Source organism: Carassius gibelio, chromosome B9 (assembly GCF_023724105.1).
Source record: "Carassius gibelio isolate Cgi1373 ecotype wild population from Czech Republic chromosome B9, carGib1.2-hapl.c, whole genome shotgun sequence".
NCBI lineage: Eukaryota > Metazoa > Chordata > Actinopteri > Cypriniformes > Cyprinidae > Carassius > Carassius gibelio.
In genome coordinates, this window is record NC_068404.1 from 16,084,489 (window position 1) to 16,104,612 (window position 20,124).

Here is a 20,124-nt window from a genome sequence, read left to right on the forward strand (position 1 = left end):
TGCTAGCCTCTGTCAAGGCTGTTGCAATTCCCATCACTCCAACATCACCAGCTGTCACCGGTATGTGCATGGCAGAACGTCATAGTACACTGTGTCTCGCCTTCCTACTTCATGCCCTCCCTTTTTTCTTTCCCCTTTGTTTTCTTTATATAAAAATTTGTGAGCAGTGGGAATGTTAGCCAGAGCTTGGACTGTTATTGAGGGGGTGAACTGATATGACATTCTGAAGTTTAATGAACGTTATTGATATTTCTTGCCGTTAATGATGCTGTTTCCCCCCTCCTAGCTGTTTACACCACACCCAGAAGGGACGTAGTCTTTCTTCTGGACGGTTCAGATGGCACTAGGAATTCTTTCCCAGCTATGCGTGACTTCGTGCAAAGAGTAGTGGAGAAATTCAACATAGAGGCCAACAGAGACCGAGTTTCTGTGGTGCAGTACAGTAGAGACGCTGAGGTCCATTTCTATCTGAACAGCTACACGACAAAGGAAGAGGTTCTTGACCGTGTCAGAGGCCTGAGACACAAAGGAGGCAGACCCCTCAACATGGGGGCAGCTCTCCAGTACGTCAGAGACAGTGTCTTTACTGCCACCTCTGGCAGCAGGCGGCTGGAGGGTGTGCCGCAGATACTGGTTTTGTTTAGCGGGGGAAGGTCATCTGACAGTGTCGATGCAGCAGCCTCCTCTCTGAAAGAGCTTGGCGTTTCGACCTTTGGAATAGGATCGAGGGGCTCTGATAGCAGAGAATTGCAGAGAATTTCATCCGACCCCAATTACGCTCTGACCGTGTCCGACTTCAGTGAGCTTCCAAAAGTCCAAGAGCAGCTGCTGGCCTCTGTCCAGGATGTTGCAATGCCTGTCACTCCGACTTCTCCGACTCTGACCGGTATGTGCATGGCAGAACTTCACAAGTGCTTTCGGACAGGCTGTGCCTTGTTGATTACTCGCAGCTTAGATAGTCAAAGGAGTAGTGAACTAACGTGATGTTCTAAAGATGTTTTGAAATGTCCTGGTGTTAATGATGCTGTTTTCTTTTCCTAGCTGATGACGCCATACCCAGAAAGGACGTAGTGTTCCTGCTGGACGCATCAGATGGCACTAGAAATACTTTCCCGGCGATGCGTGACTTCGTGCAAAGATTAGTGGAGCAATTCAGCATAGATGCAAACAGAGACCGTGTTGCCGTGGTGCAGTACAGTAGAGACGCAGAGGTCAATTTCTATCTGAATACCTACACAACAAAGGGGGAGATCTTGAACTCTGTCAGAGGTCTGAGGCATAGAGGAGGGAGACCCCTCAACACTGGGGCAGCTCTCCAGTACGTGAGGGACAATGTCTTCACCGCCTCTGCGGGGAGTAGAAAGCAAGCGGGTGTCCCTCAGATTCTCATCCTCCTCAGTGGAGGACGGTCAAGCGATAACATAGATATACCTGCCTCCGCCTTGAAACAGGGCGGGATCTTGATTTTTGGTGTCGGCACCAGAAATTCCAGCAGAGAGGTGCAGAGAATTGCCAATGATCCTACCTATGCACAGTCCATCAATGAATTCTCTGACCTTCCCAGTGTCCAACAGCAGTTTATCAGCTCCCTCAACAATGTGCTTGGTCAAGTCAAGCCGGTGACAGCTACTGTGCCGGGTAAGACAGATTCCCGCATGCCTCTAGAAAACAGTACTCTGAGCTCCTCTTTGCAAAGCGTGCAGTTGACCCTGAACAGTTTAAGTTAGCACTGCATGTGAGCAGAGCCGTGGGAAATTAGGCTAAAAAGCCAAGGGCTTGAACTCTAGTCACTGATACATTTTAAAGTGTTTGTTCATTCACTCGTTAGCTTGCTTTAGGCCAAGTTTTTCTCTTTTGACCAATATGACCTTTAAATTTAGACCTTATTTCAATGCTTCGCATTCATTAAATTTAGGCAGATTTACTCTGACCAAAACGAGGTATTATTTTAGCAGATGGGACTAACATTTGGCCATCGGATTGGTTGTAAAATAGCTTAAAGGGCGGGAGAGTCTCTTCCCATTTGCTGTTGCCAGCTAGAGCATGCATACACCTACAGAAAATATCAGATGCCAAGTGCTCACGTGACTCTGTGTTCCATTTCATTATCCTTAGCTGAGCGAAAGAGGGATGTGGTGTTCCTGCTGGATGGTTCGGATGGCACTAGGAGCTCTTTCCCTGCGATGCGCGACTTTGTTGAAAGGATGGTGGGGAGACTGAATGTGTCTGAGAACAGAGACCGCGTGTCCGTGGTCCAGTACAGTAGAGACGCAGAGGTCAATTTCTATCTGAATACCTACACAACAAAGGGGGAGATCTTGAACTCTGTCAGAGGTCTGAGGCATAGAGGAGGGAGACCCCTCAACACTGGGGCAGCTCTCCAGTACGTGAGGGACAATGTCTTCACCGCCTCTGCGGGGAGTAGAAAGCAAGCGGGTGTCCCTCAGATTCTCATCCTCCTCAGTGGAGGACGGTCAAGCGATAACATAGATATACCTGCCTCCGCCTTGAAACAGGGCGGGATCTTGATTTTTGGTGTCGGCACCAGAAATTCCAGCAGAGAGGTGCAGAGAATTGCCAATGATCCTACCTATGCACAGTCCATCAATGAATTCTCTGACCTTCCCAGTGTCCAACAGCAGTTTATCAGCTCCCTCAACAATGTGCTTGGTCAAGTCAAGCCGGTGACAGCTACTGTGCCGGGTAAGACAGATTCCCGCATGCCTCTAGAAAACAGTACTCTGAGCTCCTCTTTGCAAAGCGTGCAGTTGACCCTGAACAGTTTAAGTTAGCACTGCATGTGAGCAGAGCCGTGGGAAATTAGGCTAAAAAGCCAAGGGCTTGAACTCTAGTCACTGATACATTTTAAAGTGTTTGTTCATTCACTCGTTAGCTTGCTTTAGGCCAAGTTTTTCTCTTTTGACCAATATGACCTTTAAATTTAGACCTTATTTCAATGCTTCGCATTCATTAAATTTAGGCAGATTTACTCTGACCAAAACGAGGTATTATTTTAGCAGATGGGACTAACATTTGGCCATCGGATTGGTTGTAAAATAGCTTAAAGGGCGGGAGAGTCTCTTCCCATTTGCTGTTGCCAGCTAGAGCATGCATACACCTACAGAAAATATCAGATGCCAAGTGCTCACGTGACTCTGTGTTCCATTTCATTATCCTTAGCTGAGCGAAAGAGGGATGTGGTGTTCCTGCTGGATGGTTCGGATGGCACTAGGAGCTCTTTCCCTGCGATGCGCGACTTTGTTGAAAGGATGGTGGGGAGACTGAATGTGTCTGAGAACAGAGACCGCGTGTCCGTGGTCCAGTACAGCAGAGATCCAGAGGCCCATTTCTATCTTAACACATACTCAAGAAAGGAGGACATTCTTGACACAGTCAGGGGTCTGAGGCACAAAGGAGGGAGACCCCTCAACACAGGGGCAGCTTTGCAGTACGTGAGGGACAATATATTCACTGCCTCCTCTGGAAGCAGACGTGTAGAAGGTGTGCCCCAGTTACTGATTCTGCTGAGTGGTGGAAGGTCATTTGATAATGTTGATACACCGGCCTCATCCCTGAAGGAGCTGGGAGTGCTTATCTTTGGGATAGGGTCAAGGAGCTCAGACAGCAGCGAACTCCAGAGGATCTCCCATGAGCCTAGTTATGCACTCTCAGTAAGGGATTTTGCTGACCTTCCAAGTGTCCAACAGCAGCTGTTCAGCAACATTGACACAGTATTTGTAGAGGTCACGTCTACCACTACCACGACGATAGGTAAGAAATAAATAAACATGCTTCTTCTACTTCCTCACAGCTTTTAATGTTGTAGTGAGTTGTGCTTTACCTGTAGTTCTAGTTAGTTAGAGAAGGAAAATGATTTCTTCCTGAGTCGTGAATCTTTGCGGGAGGTGAGATGATATCAAAAAACACAGAAAGCACGATTAATGGCAAAGCATCTACTATGTAATGCAATACGCTGTTTTCCCCTATTCCGTTATTTTTTTCCTTACAATGTCCCCCATCTTACCCGTGACTGTTATTTCTTAGCTGAGGGCCGTAGGCAGAGGAGAGATGTTGTCTTCCTGCTGGATGGATCGGATGGCACTAGGAATGGGTTCCCAGCAATGAAAGAGTTTGTGCAAAGAATGGTGGAGAGATTGGACATAGATGAGAACAGAGACCGCGTTTCTGTGGTCCAGTACAGTGGAGACACAGAGGTCCATTTCTATCTTAACACGTACACGACAAAGGAAGACATTCTTGACAGTGTCAGAGGTCTGAGGCACAAAGGAGGCAGACCCCTCTACACGGGGGCCGGTCTCCAGTACGTCAGAGACAATGTCTTTACTGCCACCTCTGGCAGCAGGAGACTGGATGGTGTGCCGCAGATACTGGTTTTGCTTAGTGGGGGAAGGTCATCTGACAGTGTTGACGCAGCAGCCTCCTCTCTGAAAGAGCTTGGAGTTTTGACCTTTGGAATAGGATCGAGGGGCTCTGATAGCAGAGAATTGCAGAGAATTTCATCCGACCCCAATTATGCCCTGACCGTGTCCGACTTCAGTGAGCTTCCGAAAGTCCAAGAGCAGCTGCTAGCCTCTGTCAAGGCTGTTGCAATTCCCATCACTCCAACATCACCAGCTGTCACCGGTATGTGCATGGCAGAACGTCATAGTACACTGTGTCTCGCCTTCCTACTTCATGCCCTCCCTTTTTTCTTTCCCCTTTGTTTTCTTTATATAAAAATTTGTGAGCAGTGGGAATGTTAGCCAGAGCTTGGACTGTTATTGAGGGGGTGAACTGATATGACATTCTGAAGTTTAATGAACGTTATTGATATTTCTTGCCGTTAATGATGCTGTTTCCCCCCTCCTAGCTGTTTACACCACACCCAGAAGGGACGTAGTCTTTCTTCTGGACGGTTCAGATGGCACTAGGAATTCTTTCCCAGCTATGCGTGACTTCGTGCAAAGAGTAGTGGAGAAATTCAACATAGAGGCCAACAGAGACCGAGTTTCTGTGGTGCAGTACAGTAGAGACGCTGAGGTCCATTTCTATCTGAACAGCTACACGACAAAGGAAGAGGTTCTTGACCGTGTCAGAGGCCTGAGACACAAAGGAGGCAGACCCCTCAACATGGGGGCAGCTCTCCAGTACGTCAGAGACAGTGTCTTTACTGCCACCTCTGGCAGCAGGCGGCTGGAGGGTGTGCCGCAGATACTGGTTTTGTTTAGCGGGGGAAGGTCATCTGACAGTGTCGATGCAGCAGCCTCCTCTCTGAAAGAGCTTGGCGTTTCGACCTTTGGAATAGGATCGAGGGGCTCTGATAGCAGAGAATTGCAGAGAATTTCATCCGACCCCAATTACGCTCTGACCGTGTCTGACTTCAGTGAGCTTCCAAAAGTCCAAGAGCAGCTGCTGGCCTCTGTCCAGGATGTTGCAATGCCTGTCACTCCGACTTCTCCGACTCTGACCGGTATGTGCATGGCAGAACTTCACAAGTGCTTTCGGACAGGCTGTGCCTTGTTGATTACTCGCAGCTTAGATAGTCAAAGGAGTAGTGAACTAACGTGATGTTCTAAAGATGTTTTGAAATGTCCTGGTGTTAATGATGCTGTTTTCTTTTCCTAGCTGATGACCCCATACCCAGAAAGGACGTAGTGTTCCTGCTGGACGCATCAGATGGCACTAGAAATACTTTCCCGGCGATGCGTGACTTCGTGCAAAGATTAGTGGAGCAATTCAGCATAGATGCAAACAGAGACCGTGTTGCCGTGGTGCAGTACAGTAGAGACGCAGAGGTCAATTTCTATCTGAATACCTACACAACAAAGGGGGAGATCTTGAACTCTGTCAGAGGTCTGAGGCATAGAGGAGGGAGACCCCTCAACACTGGGGCAGCTCTCCAGTACGTGAGGGACAATGTCTTCACCGCCTCTGCGGGGAGTAGAAAGCAAGCGGGTGTCCCTCAGATTCTCATCCTCCTCAGTGGAGGACGGTCAAGCGATAACATAGATATACCTGCCTCCGCCTTGAAACAGGGCGGGATCTTGATTTTTGGTGTCGGCACCAGAAATTCCAGCAGAGAGGTGCAGAGAATTGCCAATGATCCTACCTATGCACAGTCCATCAATGAATTCTCTGACCTTCCCAGTGTCCAACAGCAGTTTATCAGCTCCCTCAACAATGTGCTTGGTCAAGTCAAGCCGGTGACAGCTACTGTGCCGGGTAAGACAGATTCCCGCATGCCTCTAGAAAACAGTACTCTGAGCTCCTCTTTGCAAAGCGTGCAGTTGACCCTGAACAGTTTAAGTTAGCACTGCATGTGAGCAGAGCCGTGGGAAATTAGGCTAAAAAGCCAAGGGCTTGAACTCTAGTCACTGATACATTTTAAAGTGTTTGTTCATTCACTCGTTAGCTTGCTTTAGGCCAAGTTTTTCTCTTTTGACCAATATGACCTTTAAATTTAGACCTTATTTCAATGCTTCGCATTCATTAAATTTAGGCAGATTTACTCTGACCAAAACGAGGTATTATTTTAGCAGATGGGACTAACATTTGGCCATCGGATTGGTTGTAAAATAGCTTAAAGGGCGGGAGAGTCTCTTCCCATTTGCTGTTGCCAGCTAGAGCATGCATACACCTACAGAAAATATCAGATGCCAAGTGCTCACGTGACTCTGTGTTCCATTTCATTATCCTTAGCTGAGCGAAAGAGGGATGTGGTGTTCCTGCTGGATGGTTCGGATGGCACTAGGAGCTCTTTCCCTGCGATGCGCGACTTTGTTGAAAGGATGGTGGGGAGACTGAATGTGTCTGAGAACAGAGACCGCGTGTCCGTGGTCCAGTACAGCAGAGATCCAGAGGCCCATTTCTATCTTAACACATACTCAAGAAAGGAGGACATTCTTGACACAGTCAGGGGTCTGAGGCACAAAGGAGGGAGACCCCTCAACACAGGGGCAGCTTTGCAGTACGTGAGGGACAATATATTCACTGCCTCCTCTGGAAGCAGACGTGTAGAAGGTGTGCCCCAGTTACTGATTCTGCTGAGTGGTGGAAGGTCATTTGATAATGTTGATACACCGGCCTCGTCCCTGAAGGAGCTGGGAGTGCTTATCTTTGGGATAGGGTCAAGGAGCTCAGACAGCAGCGAACTCCAGAGGATCTCCCATGAGCCTAGTTATGCACTCTCAGTAAGGGATTTTGCTGACCTTCCAAGTGTCCAACAGCAGCTGTTCAGCAACATTGACACAGTATTTGTAGAGGTCACGTCTACCACTACCACGACGATAGGTAAGAAATAAATAAACATGCTTCTTCTACTTCCTCACAGCTTTTAATGTTGTAGTGAGTTGTGCTTTACCTGTAGTTCTAGTTAGTTAGAGAAGGAAAATGATTTCTTCCTGAGTCGTGAATCTTTGCGGGAGGTGAGATGATATCAAAAAACACAGAAAGCACGATTAATGGCAAAGCATCTACTATGTAATGCAATACGCTGTTTTCCCCTATTCCGTTATTTTTTTCCTTACAATGTCCCCCATCTTACCCGTGACTGTTATTTCTTAGCTGAGGGCCGTAGGCAGAGGAGAGATGTTGTCTTCCTGCTGGATGGATCGGATGGCACTAGGAATGGGTTCCCAGCAATGAAAGAGTTTGTGCAAAGAATGGTGGAGAGATTGGACATAGATGAGAACAGAGACCGCGTTTCTGTGGTCCAGTACAGTGGAGACACAGAGGTCCATTTCTATCTTAACACGTACACGACAAAGGAAGACATTCTTGACAGTGTCAGAGGTCTGAGGCACAAAGGAGGCAGACCCCTCTACACGGGGGCCGGTCTCCAGTACGTCAGAGACAATGTCTTTACTGCCACCTCTGGCAGCAGGAGACTGGATGGTGTGCCGCAGATACTGGTTTTGCTTAGTGGGGGAAGGTCATCTGACAGTGTTGACGCAGCAGCCTCCTCTCTGAAAGAGCTTGGAGTTTTGACCTTTGGAATAGGATCGAGGGGCTCTGATAGCAGAGAATTGCAGAGAATTTCATCCGACCCCAATTATGCCCTGACCGTGTCCGACTTCAGTGAGCTTCCGAAAGTCCAAGAGCAGCTGCTAGCCTCTGTCAAGGCTGTTGCAATTCCCATCACTCCAACATCACCAGCTGTCACCGGTATGTGCATGGCAGAACGTCATAGTACACTGTGTCTCGCCTTCCTACTTCATGCCCTCCCTTTTTTCTTTCCCCTTTGTTTTCTTTATATAAAAATTTGTGAGCAGTGGGAATGTTAGCCAGAGCTTGGACTGTTATTGAGGGGGTGAACTGATATGACATTCTGAAGTTTAATGAACGTTATTGATATTTCTTGCCGTTAATGATGCTGTTTCCCCCCTCCTAGCTGTTTACACCACACCCAGAAGGGACGTAGTCTTTCTTCTGGACGGTTCAGATGGCACTAGGAATTCTTTCCCAGCTATGCGTGACTTCGTGCAAAGAGTAGTGGAGAAATTCAACATAGAGGCCAACAGAGACCGAGTTTCTGTGGTGCAGTACAGTAGAGACGCTGAGGTCCATTTCTATCTGAACAGCTACACGACAAAGGAAGAGGTTCTTGACCGTGTCAGAGGCCTGAGACACAAAGGAGGCAGACCCCTCAACATGGGGGCAGCTCTCCAGTACGTCAGAGACAGTGTCTTTACTGCCACCTCTGGCAGCAGGCGGCTGGAGGGTGTGCCGCAGATACTGGTTTTGTTTAGCGGGGGAAGGTCATCTGACAGTGTCGATGCAGCAGCCTCCTCTCTGAAAGAGCTTGGCGTTTCGACCTTTGGAATAGGATCGAGGGGCTCTGATAGCAGAGAATTGCAGAGAATTTCATCCGACCCCAATTACGCTCTGACCGTGTCCGACTTCAGTGAGCTTCCAAAAGTCCAAGAGCAGCTGCTGGCCTCTGTCCAGGATGTTGCAATGCCTGTCACTCCGACTTCTCCGACTCTGACCGGTATGTGCATGGCAGAACTTCACAAGTGCTTTCGGACAGGCTGTGCCTTGTTGATTACTCGCAGCTTAGATAGTCAAAGGAGTAGTGAACTAACGTGATGTTCTAAAGATGTTTTGAAATGTCCTGGTGTTAATGATGCTGTTTTCTTTTCCTAGCTGATGACGCCATACCCAGAAAGGACGTAGTGTTCCTGCTGGACGCATCAGATGGCACTAGAAATACTTTCCCGGCGATGCGTGACTTCGTGCAAAGATTAGTGGAGCAATTCAGCATAGATGCAAACAGAGACCGTGTTGCCGTGGTGCAGTACAGTAGAGACGCAGAGGTCAATTTCTATCTGAATACCTACACAACAAAGGGGGAGATCTTGAACTCTGTCAGAGGTCTGAGGCATAGAGGAGGGAGACCCCTCAACACTGGGGCAGCTCTCCAGTACGTGAGGGACAATGTCTTCACCGCCTCTGCGGGGAGTAGAAAGCAAGCGGGTGTCCCTCAGATTCTCATCCTCCTCAGTGGAGGACGGTCAAGCGATAACATAGATATACCTGCCTCCGCCTTGAAACAGGGCGGGATCTTGATTTTTGGTGTCGGCACCAGAAATTCCAGCAGAGAGGTGCAGAGAATTGCCAATGATCCTACCTATGCACAGTCCATCAATGAATTCTCTGACCTTCCCAGTGTCCAACAGCAGTTTATCAGCTCCCTCAACAATGTGCTTGGTCAAGTCAAGCCGGTGACAGCTACTGTGCCGGGTAAGACAGATTCCCGCATGCCTCTAGAAAACAGTACTCTGAGCTCCTCTTTGCAAAGCGTGCAGTTGACCCTGAACAGTTTAAGTTAGCACTGCATGTGAGCAGAGCCGTGGGAAATTAGGCTAAAAAGCCAAGGGCTTGAACTCTAGTCACTGATACATTTTAAAGTGTTTGTTCATTCACTCGTTAGCTTGCTTTAGGCCAAGTTTTTGTCTTTTGACCAATCGGGAGAGTCTCTTCCCATTTGCTGTTGCCAGCTAGAGCATGCATACACCTACAGAAAATATCAGATGCCAAGTGCTCACGTGACTCTGTGTTCCATTTCATTATCCTTAGCTGAGCGAAAGAGGGATGTGGTGTTCCTGCTGGATGGTTCGGATGGCACTAGGAGCTCTTTCCCTGCGATGCGCGACTTTGTTGAAAGGATGGTGGGGAGACTGAATGTGTCTGAGAACAGAGACCGCGTGTCCGTGGTCCAGTACAGCAGAGATCCAGAGGCCCATTTCTATCTTAACACATACTCAAGAAAGGAGGACATTCTTGACACAGTCAGGGGTCTGAGGCACAAAGGAGGGAGACCCCTCAACACAGGGGCAGCTTTGCAGTACGTGAGGGACAATATATTCACTGCCTCCTCTGGAAGCAGACGTGTAGAAGGTGTGCCCCAGTTACTGATTCTGCTGAGTGGTGGAAGGTCATTTGATAATGTTGATACACCGGCCTCATCCCTGAAGGAGCTGGGAGTGCTTATCTTTGGGATAGGGTCAAGGAGCTCAGACAGCAGCGAACTCCAGAGGATCTCCCATGAGCCTAGTTATGCACTCTCAGTAAGTGATTTTGCTGACCTTCCAAGTGTCCAACAGCAGCTGTTCAGCAACATTGACACAGTATTTGTAGAGGTCACGTCTACCACTACCACGACGATAGGTAAGAAATAAATAAACATGCTTCTTCTACTTCCTCACAGCGTTTAATGTTGTAGTGAGTTGTGCTTTACCTGTAGTTCTAGTTAGTTAGAGAAGGAAAATGATTTCTTCCTGAGTCGTAAATCTTTGCGGGAGGTGAGATGATATCAAAAAACACAGAAAGCACGATTAATGGCAAAGCATCTACTATGTAATGCAATACGCTGTTTTCCCCTATTCCGTTATTTTTTTCCTTACAATGTCCCCCATCTTACCCGTGACTGTTATTTCTTAGCTGAGGGCCGTAGGCAGAGGAGAGATGTTGTCTTCCTGCTGGATGGATCGGATGGCACTAGGAATGGGTTCCCAGCAATGAAAGAGTTTGTGCAAAGAATGGTGGAGAGATTGGACATAGATGAGAACAGAGACCGCGTTTCTGTGGTCCAGTACAGTGGAGACACAGAGGTCCATTTCTATCTTAACACGTACACGACAAAGGAAGACATTCTTGACAGTGTCAGAGGTCTGAGGCACAAAGGAGGCAGACCCCTCTACACGGGGGCCGGTCTCCAGTACGTCAGAGACAATGTCTTTACTGCCACCTCTGGCAGCAGGAGACTGGATGGTGTGCCGCAGATACTGGTTTTGCTTAGTGGGGGAAGGTCATCTGACAGTGTTGACGCAGCAGCCTCCTCTCTGAAAGAGCTTGGAGTTTTGACCTTTGGAATAGGATCGAGGGGCTCTGATAGCAGAGAATTGCAGAGAATTTCATCCGACCCCAATTATGCCCTGACCGTGTCCGACTTCAGTGAGCTTCCGAAAGTCCAAGAGCAGCTGCTAGCCTCTGTCAAGGCTGTTGCAATTCCCATCACTCCAACATCACCAGCTGTCACCGGTATGTGCATGGCAGAACGTCATAGTACACTGTGTCTCGCCTTCCTACTTAATGCCCTCCCTTTTTTCTTTCCCCTTTGTTTTCTTTATATAAAAATTTGTGAGCAGTGGGAATGTTAGCCAGAGCTTGGACTGTTATTGAGGGGGTGAACTGATATGACATTCTGAAGTTTAATGAACGTTATTGATATTTCTTGCCGTTAATGATGCTGTTTCCCCCCTCCTAGCTGTTTACACCACACCCAGAAGGGACGTAGTCTTTCTTCTGGACGGTTCAGATGGCACTAGGAATTCTTTCCCAGCTATGCGTGACTTCGTGCAAAGAGTAGTGGAGAAATTCAACATAGAGGCCAACAGAGACCGAGTTTCTGTGGTGCAGTACAGTAGAGACGCTGAGGTCCATTTCTATCTGAACAGCTACACGACAAAGGAAGAGGTTCTTGACCGTGTCAGAGGCCTGAGACACAAAGGAGGCAGACCCCTCAACATGGGGGCAGCTCTCCAGTACGTCAGAGACAGTGTCTTTACTGCCACCTCTGGCAGCAGGCGGCTGGAGGGTGTGCCGCAGATACTGGTTTTGTTTAGCGGGGGAAGGTCATCTGACAGTGTCGATGCAGCAGCCTCCTCTCTGAAAGAGCTTGGCGTTTCGACCTTTGGAATAGGATCGAGGGGCTCTGATAGCAGAGAATTGCAGAGAATTTCATCCGACCCCAATTACGCTCTGACCGTGTCTGACTTCAGTGAGCTTCCAAAAGTCCAAGAGCAGCTGCTGGCCTCTGTCCAGGATGTTGCAATGCCTGTCACTCCGACTTCTCCGACTCTGACCGGTATGTGCATGGCAGAACTTCACAAGTGCTTTCGGACAGGCTGTGCCTTGTTGATTACTCGCAGCTTAGATAGTCAAAGGAGTAGTGAACTAACGTGATGTTCTAAAGATGTTTTGAAATGTCCTGGTGTTAATGATGCTGTTTTCTTTTCCTAGCTGATGACCCCATACCCAGAAAGGACGTAGTGTTCCTGCTGGACGCATCAGATGGCACTAGAAATACTTTCCCGGCGATGCGTGACTTCGTGCAAAGATTAGTGGAGCAATTCAGCATAGATGCAAACAGAGACCGTGTTGCCGTGGTGCAGTACAGTAGAGACGCAGAGGTCAATTTCTATCTGAATACCTACACAACAAAGGGGGAGATCTTGAACTCTGTCAGAGGTCTGAGGCATAGAGGAGGGAGACCCCTCAACACTGGGGCAGCTCTCCAGTACGTGAGGGACAATGTCTTCACCGCCTCTGCGGGGAGTAGAAAGCAAGCGGGTGTCCCTCAGATTCTCATCCTCCTCAGTGGAGGACGGTCAAGCGATAACATAGATATACCTGCCTCCGCCTTGAAACAGGGCGGGATCTTGATTTTTGGTGTCGGCACCAGAAATTCCAGCAGAGAGGTGCAGAGAATTGCCAATGATCCTACCTATGCACAGTCCATCAATGAATTCTCTGACCTTCCCAGTGTCCAACAGCAGTTTATCAGCTCCCTCAACAATGTGCTTGGTCAAGTCAAGCCGGTGACAGCTACTGTGCCGGGTAAGACAGATTCCCGCATGCCTCTAGAAAACAGTACTCTGAGCTCCTCTTTGCAAAGCGTGCAGTTGACCCTGAACAGTTTAAGTTAGCACTGCATGTGAGCAGAGCCGTGGGAAATTAGGCTAAAAAGCCAAGGGCTTGAACTCTAGTCACTGATACATTTTAAAGTGTTTGTTCATTCACTCGTTAGCTTGCTTTAGGCCAAGTTTTTGTCTTTTGACCTATCGGGAGAGTCTCTTCCCATTTGCTGTTGCCAGCTAGAGCATGCATACACCTACAGAAAATATCAGATGCCAAGTGCTCACGTGACTCTGTGTTCCATTTCATTATCCTTAGCTGAGCGAAAGAGGGATGTGGTGTTCCTGCTGGATGGTTCGGATGGCACTAGGAGCTCTTTCCCTGCGATGCGCGACTTTGTTGAAAGGATGGTGGGGAGACTGAATGTGTCTGAGAACAGAGACCGCGTGTCCGTGGTCCAGTACAGCAGAGATCCAGAGGCCCATTTCTATCTTAACACATACTCAAGAAAGGAGGACATTCTTGACACAGTCAGGGGTCTGAGGCACAAAGGAGGGAGACCCCTCAACACAGGGGCAGCTTTGCAGTACGTGAGGGACAATATATTCACTGCCTCCTCTGGAAGCAGACGTGTAGAAGGTGTGCCCCAGTTACTGATTCTGCTGAGTGGTGGAAGGTCATTTGATAATGTTGATACACCGGCCTCATCCCTGAAGGAGCTGGGAGTGCTTATCTTTGGGATAGGGTCAAGGAGCTCAGACAGCAGCGAACTCCAGAGGATCTCCCATGAGCCTAGTTATGCACTCTCAGTAAGTGATTTTGCTGACCTTCCAAGTGTCCAACAGCAGCTGTTCAGCAACATTGACACAGTATTTGTAGAGGTCACGTCTACCACTACCACGACGATAGGTAAGAAATAAATAAACATGCTTCTTCTACTTCCTCACAGCGTTTAATGTTGTAGTGAGTTGTGCTTTACCTGTAGTTCTAGTTAGTTAGAGAAGGAAAATGATTTCTTCCTGAGTCGTAAATCTTTGCGGGAGGTGAGATGATATCAAAAAACACAGAAAGCACGATTAATGGCAAAGCATCTACTATGTAATGCAATACGCTGTTTTCCCCTATTCCGTTATTTTTTTCCTTACAATGTCCCCCATCTTACCCGTGACTGTTATTTCTTAGCTGAGGGCCGTAGGCAGAGGAGAGATGTTGTCTTCCTGCTGGATGGATCGGATGGCACTAGGAATGGGTTCCCAGCAATGAAAGAGTTTGTGCAAAGAATGGTGGAGAGATTGGACATAGATGAGAACAGAGACCGCGTTTCTGTGGTCCAGTACAGTGGAGACACAGAGGTCCATTTCTATCTTAACACGTACACGACAAAGGAAGACATTCTTGACAGTGTCAGAGGTCTGAGGCACAAAGGAGGCAGACCCCTCTACACGGGGGCCGGTCTCCAGTACGTCAGAGACAATGTCTTTACTGCCACCTCTGGCAGCAGGAGACTGGATGGTGTGCCGCAGATACTGGTTTTGCTTAGTGGGGGAAGGTCATCTGACAGTGTTGACGCAGCAGCCTCCTCTCTGAAAGAGCTTGGAGTTTTGACCTTTGGAATAGGATCGAGGGGCTCTGATAGCAGAGAATTGCAGAGAATTTCATCCGACCCCAATTATGCCCTGACCGTGTCCGACTTCAGTGAGCTTCCGAAAGTCCAAGAGCAGCTGCTAGCCTCTGTCAAGGCTGTTGCAATTCCCATCACTCCAACATCACCAGCTGTCACCGGTATGTGCATGGCAGAACGTCATAGTACACTGTGTCTCGCCTTCCTACTTAATGCCCTCCCTTTTTTCTTTCCCCTTTGTTTTCTTTATATAAAAATTTGTGAGCAGTGGGAATGTTAGCCAGAGCTTGGACTGTTATTGAGGGGGTGAACTGATATGACATTCTGAAGTTTAATGAACGTTATTGATATTTCTTGCCGTTAATGATGCTGTTTCCCCCCTCCTAGCTGTTTACACCACACCCAGAAGGGACGTAGTCTTTCTTCTGGACGGTTCAGATGGCACTAGGAATTCTTTCCCAGCTATGCGTGACTTCGTGCAAAGAGTAGTGGAGAAATTCAACATAGAGGCCAACAGAGACCGAGTTTCTGTGGTGCAGTACAGTAGAGACGCTGAGGTCCATTTCTATCTGAACAGCTACACGACAAAGGAAGAGGTTCTTGACCGTGTCAGAGGCCTGAGACACAAAGGAGGCAGACCCCTCAACATGGGGGCAGCTCTCCAGTACGTCAGAGACAGTGTCTTTACTGCCACCTCTGGCAGCAGGCGGCTGGAGGGTGTGCCGCAGATACTGGTTTTGTTTAGCGGGGGAAGGTCATCTGACAGTGTCGATGCAGCAGCCTCCTCTCTGAAAGAGCTTGGCGTTTCGACCTTTGGAATAGGATCGAGGGGCTCTGATAGCAGAGAATTGCAGAGAATTTCATCCGACCCCAATTACGCTCTGACCGTGTCTGACTTCAGTGAGCTTCCAAAAGTCCAAGAGCAGCTGCTGGCCTCTGTCCAGGATGTTGCAATGCCTGTCACTCCGACTTCTCCGACTCTGACCGGTATGTGCATGGCAGAACTTCACAAGTGCTTTCGGACAGGCTGTGCCTTGTTGATTACTCGCAGCTTAGATAGTCAAAGGAGTAGTGAACTAACGTGATGTTCTAAAGATGTTTTGAAATGTCCTGGTGTTAATGATGCTGTTTTCTTTTCCTAGCTGATGACCCCATACCCAGAAAGGACGTAGTGTTCCTGCTGGACGCATCAGATGGCACTAGAAATACTTTCCCGGCGATGCGTGACTTCGTGCAAAGATTAGTGGAGCAATTCAGCATAGATGCAAACAGAGACCGTGTTGCCGTGGTGCAGTACAGTAGAGACGCAGAGGTCAATTTCTATCTGAATACCTACACAACAAAGGGGGAGATCTTGAACTCTGTCAGAGGTCTGAGGCATAGAGGAGGGAGACCCCTCAACACTGGGGCAGCTCTCCAGTACGTGAGGGACAATGTCTTCACCGCCTCTGCGGGGAGTAGAAAGCAAGCGGGTGTCCCTCAGATTCTCATCCTCCTCAGTGGAGGACGGTCAAGCGATAACATAGATATACCTGCCTCCGCCTTGAAACAGGGCGGGATCTTGATTTTTGGTGTCGGCACCAGAAATTCCAGCAGAGAGGTGCAGAGAATTGCCAATGATCCTACCTATGCACAGTCCATCAATGAATTCTCTGACCTTCCCAGTGTCCAACAGCAGTTTATCAGCTCCCTCAACAATGTGCTTGGTCAAGTCAAGCCGGTGACAGCTACTGTGCCGGGTAAGACAGATTCCCGCATGCCTCTAGAAAACAGTACTCTGAGCTCCTCTTTGCAAAGCGTGCAGTTGACCCTGAACAGTTTAAGTTAGCACTGCATGTGAGCAGAGCCGTGGGAAATTAGGCTAAAAAGCCAAGGGCTTGAACTCTAGTCACTGATACATTTTAAAGTGTTTGTTCATTCACTCGTTAGCTTGCTTTAGGCCAAGTTTTTGTCTTTTGACCAATATGACCTTTAAAATTAGACCTTATTTCACTGCTTCGCATTCATTAAATTTAGGCAGATTTACTCTGACCAAAACGAGGTATTATTTTAGCAGATGGGACTAACATTTGGCCATCGGATTGGTTGTAAAATAGCTTAAAGGGCGGGAGAGTCTCTTCCCATTTGCTGTTGCCAGCTAGAGCATGCATACACCTACAGAAAATATCAGATGCCAAGTGCTCACGTGACTCTGTGTTCCATTTCATTATCCTTAGCTGAGCGAAAGAGGGATGTGGTGTTCCTGCTGGATGGTTCGGATGGCACTAGGAGCTCTTTCCCTGCGATGCGCGACTTTGTTGAAAGGATGGTGGGGAGACTGAATGTGTCTGAGAACAGAGACCGCGTGTCCGTGGTCCAGTACAGCAGAGATCCAGAGGCCCATTTCTATCTTAACACATACTCAAGAAAGGAGGACATTCTTGACACAGTCAGGGGTCTGAGGCACAAAGGAGGGAGACCCCTCAACACAGGGGCAGCTTTGCAGTACGTGAGGGACAATATATTCACTGCCTCCTCTGGAAGCAGACGTGTAGAAGGTGTGCCCCAGTTACTGATTCTGCTGAGTGGTGGAAGGTCATTTGATAATGTTGATACACCGGCCTCATCCCTGAAGGAGCTGGGAGTGCTTATCTTTGGGATAAGGTCAAGGAGCTCAGACAGCAGCGAACTCCAGAGGATCTCCCATGAGCCTAGTTATGCACTCTCAGTAAGTGATTTTGCTGACCTTCCAAGTGTCCAACAGCAGCTGTTCAGCAACATTGACACAGTATTTGTAGAGGTCACGTCTACCACTACCACGACGATAGGTAAGAAATAAATAAACATGCTTCTTCTACTTCCTCACAGCGTTTAATGTTGTAGTGAGTTGTGCTTTACCTGTAGTTCTAGTTAGTTAGAGAAGGAAAATGATTTCTTCCTGAGTCGTAAATCTTTGCGGGAGGTGAGATGATATCAAAAAACACAGAAAGCACGATTAATGGCAAAGCATCTACTATGTAATGCAATACGCTGTTTTCCCCTATTCCGTTATTTTTTCCCTTACAATGTCCCCCATCTTACCCGTGACTGTTATTTCTTAGCTGAGGGCCGTAGGCAGAGGAGAGATGTTGTCTTCCTGCTGGATGGATCGGATGGCACTAGGAATGGGTTCCCAGCAATGAAAGAGTTTGTGCAAAGAATGGTGGAGAGATTGGACATAGATGAGAACAGAGACCGCGTTTCTGTGGTCCAGTACAGTGGAGACACAGAGGTCCATTTCTATCTTAACACGTACACGACAAAGGAAGACATTCTTGACAGTGTCAGAGGTCTGAGGCACAAAGGAGGCAGACCCCTCTACACGGGGGCCGGTCTCCAGTACGTCAGAGACAATGTCTTTACTGCCACCTCTGGCAGCAGGAGACTGGATGGTGTGCCGCAGATACTGGTTTTGCTTAGTGGGGGAAGGTCATCTGACAGTGTTGACGCAGCAGCCTCCTCTCTGAAAGAGCTTGGAGTTTTGACCTTTGGAATAGGATCGAGGGGCTCTGATAGCAGAGAATTGCAGAGAATTTCATCCGACCCCAATTATGCCCTGACCGTGTCCGACTTCAGTGAGCTTCCGAAAGTCCAAGAGCAGCTGCTAGCCTCTGTCAAGGCTGTTGCAATTCCCATCACTCCAACATCACCAGCTGTCACCGGTATGTGCATGGCAGAACGTCATAGTACACTGTGTCTCGCCTTCCTACTTAATGCCCTCCCTTTTTTCTTTCCCCTTTGTTTTCTTTATATAAAAATTTGTGAGCAGTGGGAATGTTAGCCAGAGCTTGGACTGTTATTGAGGGGGTGAACTGATATGACATTCTGAAGTTTAATGAACGTTATTGATATTTCTTGCCGTTAATGATGCTGTTTCCCCCCTCCTAGCTGTTTACACCACACCCAGAAGGGACGTAGTCTTTCTTCTGGACGGTTCAGATGGCACTAGGAATTCTTTCCCAGCTATGCGTGACTTCGTGCAAAGAGTAGTGGAGAAATTCAACATAGAGGCCAACAGAGACCGAGTTTCTGTGGTGCAGTACAGTAGAGACGCTGAGGTCCATTTCTATCTGAACAGCTACACGACAAAGGAAGAGGTTCTTGACCGTGTCAGAGGCCTGAGACACAAAGGAGGCAGACCCCTCAACATGGGGGCAGCTCTCCAGTACGTCAGAGACAGTGTCTTTACTGCCACCTCTGGCAGCAGGCGGCTGGAGGGTGTGCCGCAGATACTGGTTTTGTTTAGCGGGGGAAGGTCATCTGACAGTGTCGATGCAGCAGCCTCCTCTCTGAAAGAGCTTGGCGTTTCGACCTTTGGAATAGGATCGAGGGGCTCTGATAGCAGAGAATTGCAGAGAATTTCATCCGACCCCAATTACGCTCTGACCGTGTCTGACTTCAGTGAGCTTCCAAAAGTCCAAGAGCAGCTGCTGGCCTCTGTCCAGGATGTTGCAATGCCTGTCACTCCGACTTCTCCGACTCTGACCGGTATGTGCATGGCAGAACTTCACAAGTGCTTTCGGACAGGCTGTGCCTTGTTGATTACTCGCAGCTTAGATAGTCAAAGGAGTAGTGAACTAACGTGATGTTCTAAAGATGTTTTGAAATGTCCTGGTGTTAATGATGCTGTTTTCTTTTCCTAGCTGATGAAGCCATACCCAGAAAGGACGTAGTGTTCCTGCTGGACGCATCAGATGGCACTAGAAATACTTTCCCGGCGATGCGTGACTTCGTGCAAAGATTAGTGGAGCAATTCAGCATAGATGCAAACAGAGACCGTGTTGCCGTGGTGCAGTACAGTAGAGACGCAGAGGTCAATTTCTATCTGAATACCTACACAACAAAGGGGGAGATCTTGAACTCTGTCAGAGGTCTGAGGCATAGAGGAGGGAGACCCCTCAACACTGGGGCAGCTCTCCAGTACGTGAGGGACAATGTCTTCACCGCCTCTGCGGGGAGTAGAAAGCAAGCGGGTGTCCCTCAGATTCTCATCCTCCTCAGTGGAGGACGGTCAAGCGATAACATAGATATACCTGCCTCCGCCTTGAAACAGGGCGGGATCTTGATTTTTGGTGTCGGCACCAGAAATTCCAGCAGAGAGGTGCAGAGAATTGCCAATGATCCTACCTATGCACAGTCCATCAATGAATTCTCTGACCTTCCCAGTGTCCAACAGCAGTTTATCAGCTCCCTCAACAATGTGCTTGGTCAAGTCAAGCCGGTGACAGCTACTGTGCCGGGTAAGACAGATTCCCGCATGCCTCTAGAAAACAGTACTCTGAGCTCCTCTTTGCAAAGCGTGCAGTTGACCCTGAACAGTTTAAGTTAGCACTGCATGTGAGCAGAGC

General features: G+C 48.3%; 5 protein-coding genes across 18 annotated transcripts in view; all 5 read left to right on the plus strand.

The window, feature by feature from the left end:
* Positions 1–6,326, plus strand: part of LOC127965271 (collagen alpha-3(VI) chain-like) — a 34,208-nt gene extending 27,882 nt beyond the window's left edge. The window contains exon 3 of one of the 2 annotated variants that reach the window (XM_052566016.1): positions 2,277–2,807. In XM_052566016.1, the coding sequence (XP_052421976.1) occupies positions 2,277–2,792 (516 nt within the window). In that variant the 3' untranslated portion in view covers positions 2,793–2,807. Of the gene's footprint in view, positions 1–2,276; positions 2,808–5,625 lie in introns of those variants that run through there. The other variant, XM_052566017.1, reaches the window with a different exon arrangement.
* Positions 1–20,124, plus strand: part of col6a3 (collagen, type VI, alpha 3) — a 137,830-nt gene that overhangs the window by 61,056 nt on the left and 56,650 nt on the right. For 5 of the 13 annotated variants that reach the window (XM_052565980.1, XM_052565991.1, XM_052565981.1 and 2 more), the window contains exon 1: positions 18,602–19,088. The exons of 2 other annotated variants lie outside the window; for them this stretch is intronic. In XM_052565980.1, the coding sequence (XP_052421940.1) occupies positions 18,742–19,088 (347 nt within the window). In that variant the 5' untranslated portion in view covers positions 18,602–18,741. Of the gene's footprint in view, positions 1–8,326; positions 8,990–11,704; positions 12,368–15,082; positions 15,746–18,601; positions 19,265–20,124 lie in introns of those variants that run through there. 6 more of the 13 variants (XM_052565993.1, XM_052565992.1, XM_052565984.1 and 3 more) reach the window with 4 other exon arrangements.
* LOC127965274 (collagen alpha-3(VI) chain) lies at positions 239–1,742 on the plus strand. Its single transcript, XM_052566018.1, has 2 exons — positions 239–886; positions 1,042–1,742. The coding sequence occupies exons 1-2, from the start codon at positions 364–366 to the stop codon at positions 1,725–1,727; spliced, it is 1,209 nt and encodes a 402-aa protein (XP_052421978.1). The 5' UTR covers positions 239–363; the 3' UTR covers positions 1,728–1,742.
* LOC127965278 (collagen alpha-3(VI) chain-like) lies at positions 2,978–3,819 on the plus strand. The gene has a single exon (XM_052566021.1). The coding sequence runs from the start codon at positions 3,135–3,137 to the stop codon at positions 3,780–3,782; it is 648 nt and encodes a 215-aa protein (XP_052421981.1). The 5' UTR covers positions 2,978–3,134; the 3' UTR covers positions 3,783–3,819.
* LOC127965277 (collagen alpha-3(VI) chain-like) lies at positions 3,906–4,778 on the plus strand. The gene has a single exon (XM_052566020.1). It carries the CDS (start codon positions 3,942–3,944, stop codon positions 4,761–4,763), a length of 822 nt encoding a protein of 273 aa, XP_052421980.1. The 5' UTR covers positions 3,906–3,941; the 3' UTR covers positions 4,764–4,778.

Coding starts and splice junctions, on each gene's coding strand:
- LOC127965274 (XM_052566018.1), top strand. CDS start 364: ATGCGTGACTTCGTGCAAAGAGTAGTGGAGAAATTCAACATAGAGGCC. Junction 887..1,041: donor GACTTCTCCGACTCTGACCG/GTATGTGCATGG, acceptor TTCTTTTCCTAG/CTGATGACGCCATACCCAGA.
- LOC127965278 (XM_052566021.1), top strand. CDS start 3,135: ATGCCAAGTGCTCACGTGACTCTGTGTTCCATTTCATTATCCTTAGCT.
- LOC127965277 (XM_052566020.1), top strand. CDS start 3,942: ATGGCAAAGCATCTACTATGTAATGCAATACGCTGTTTTCCCCTATTC.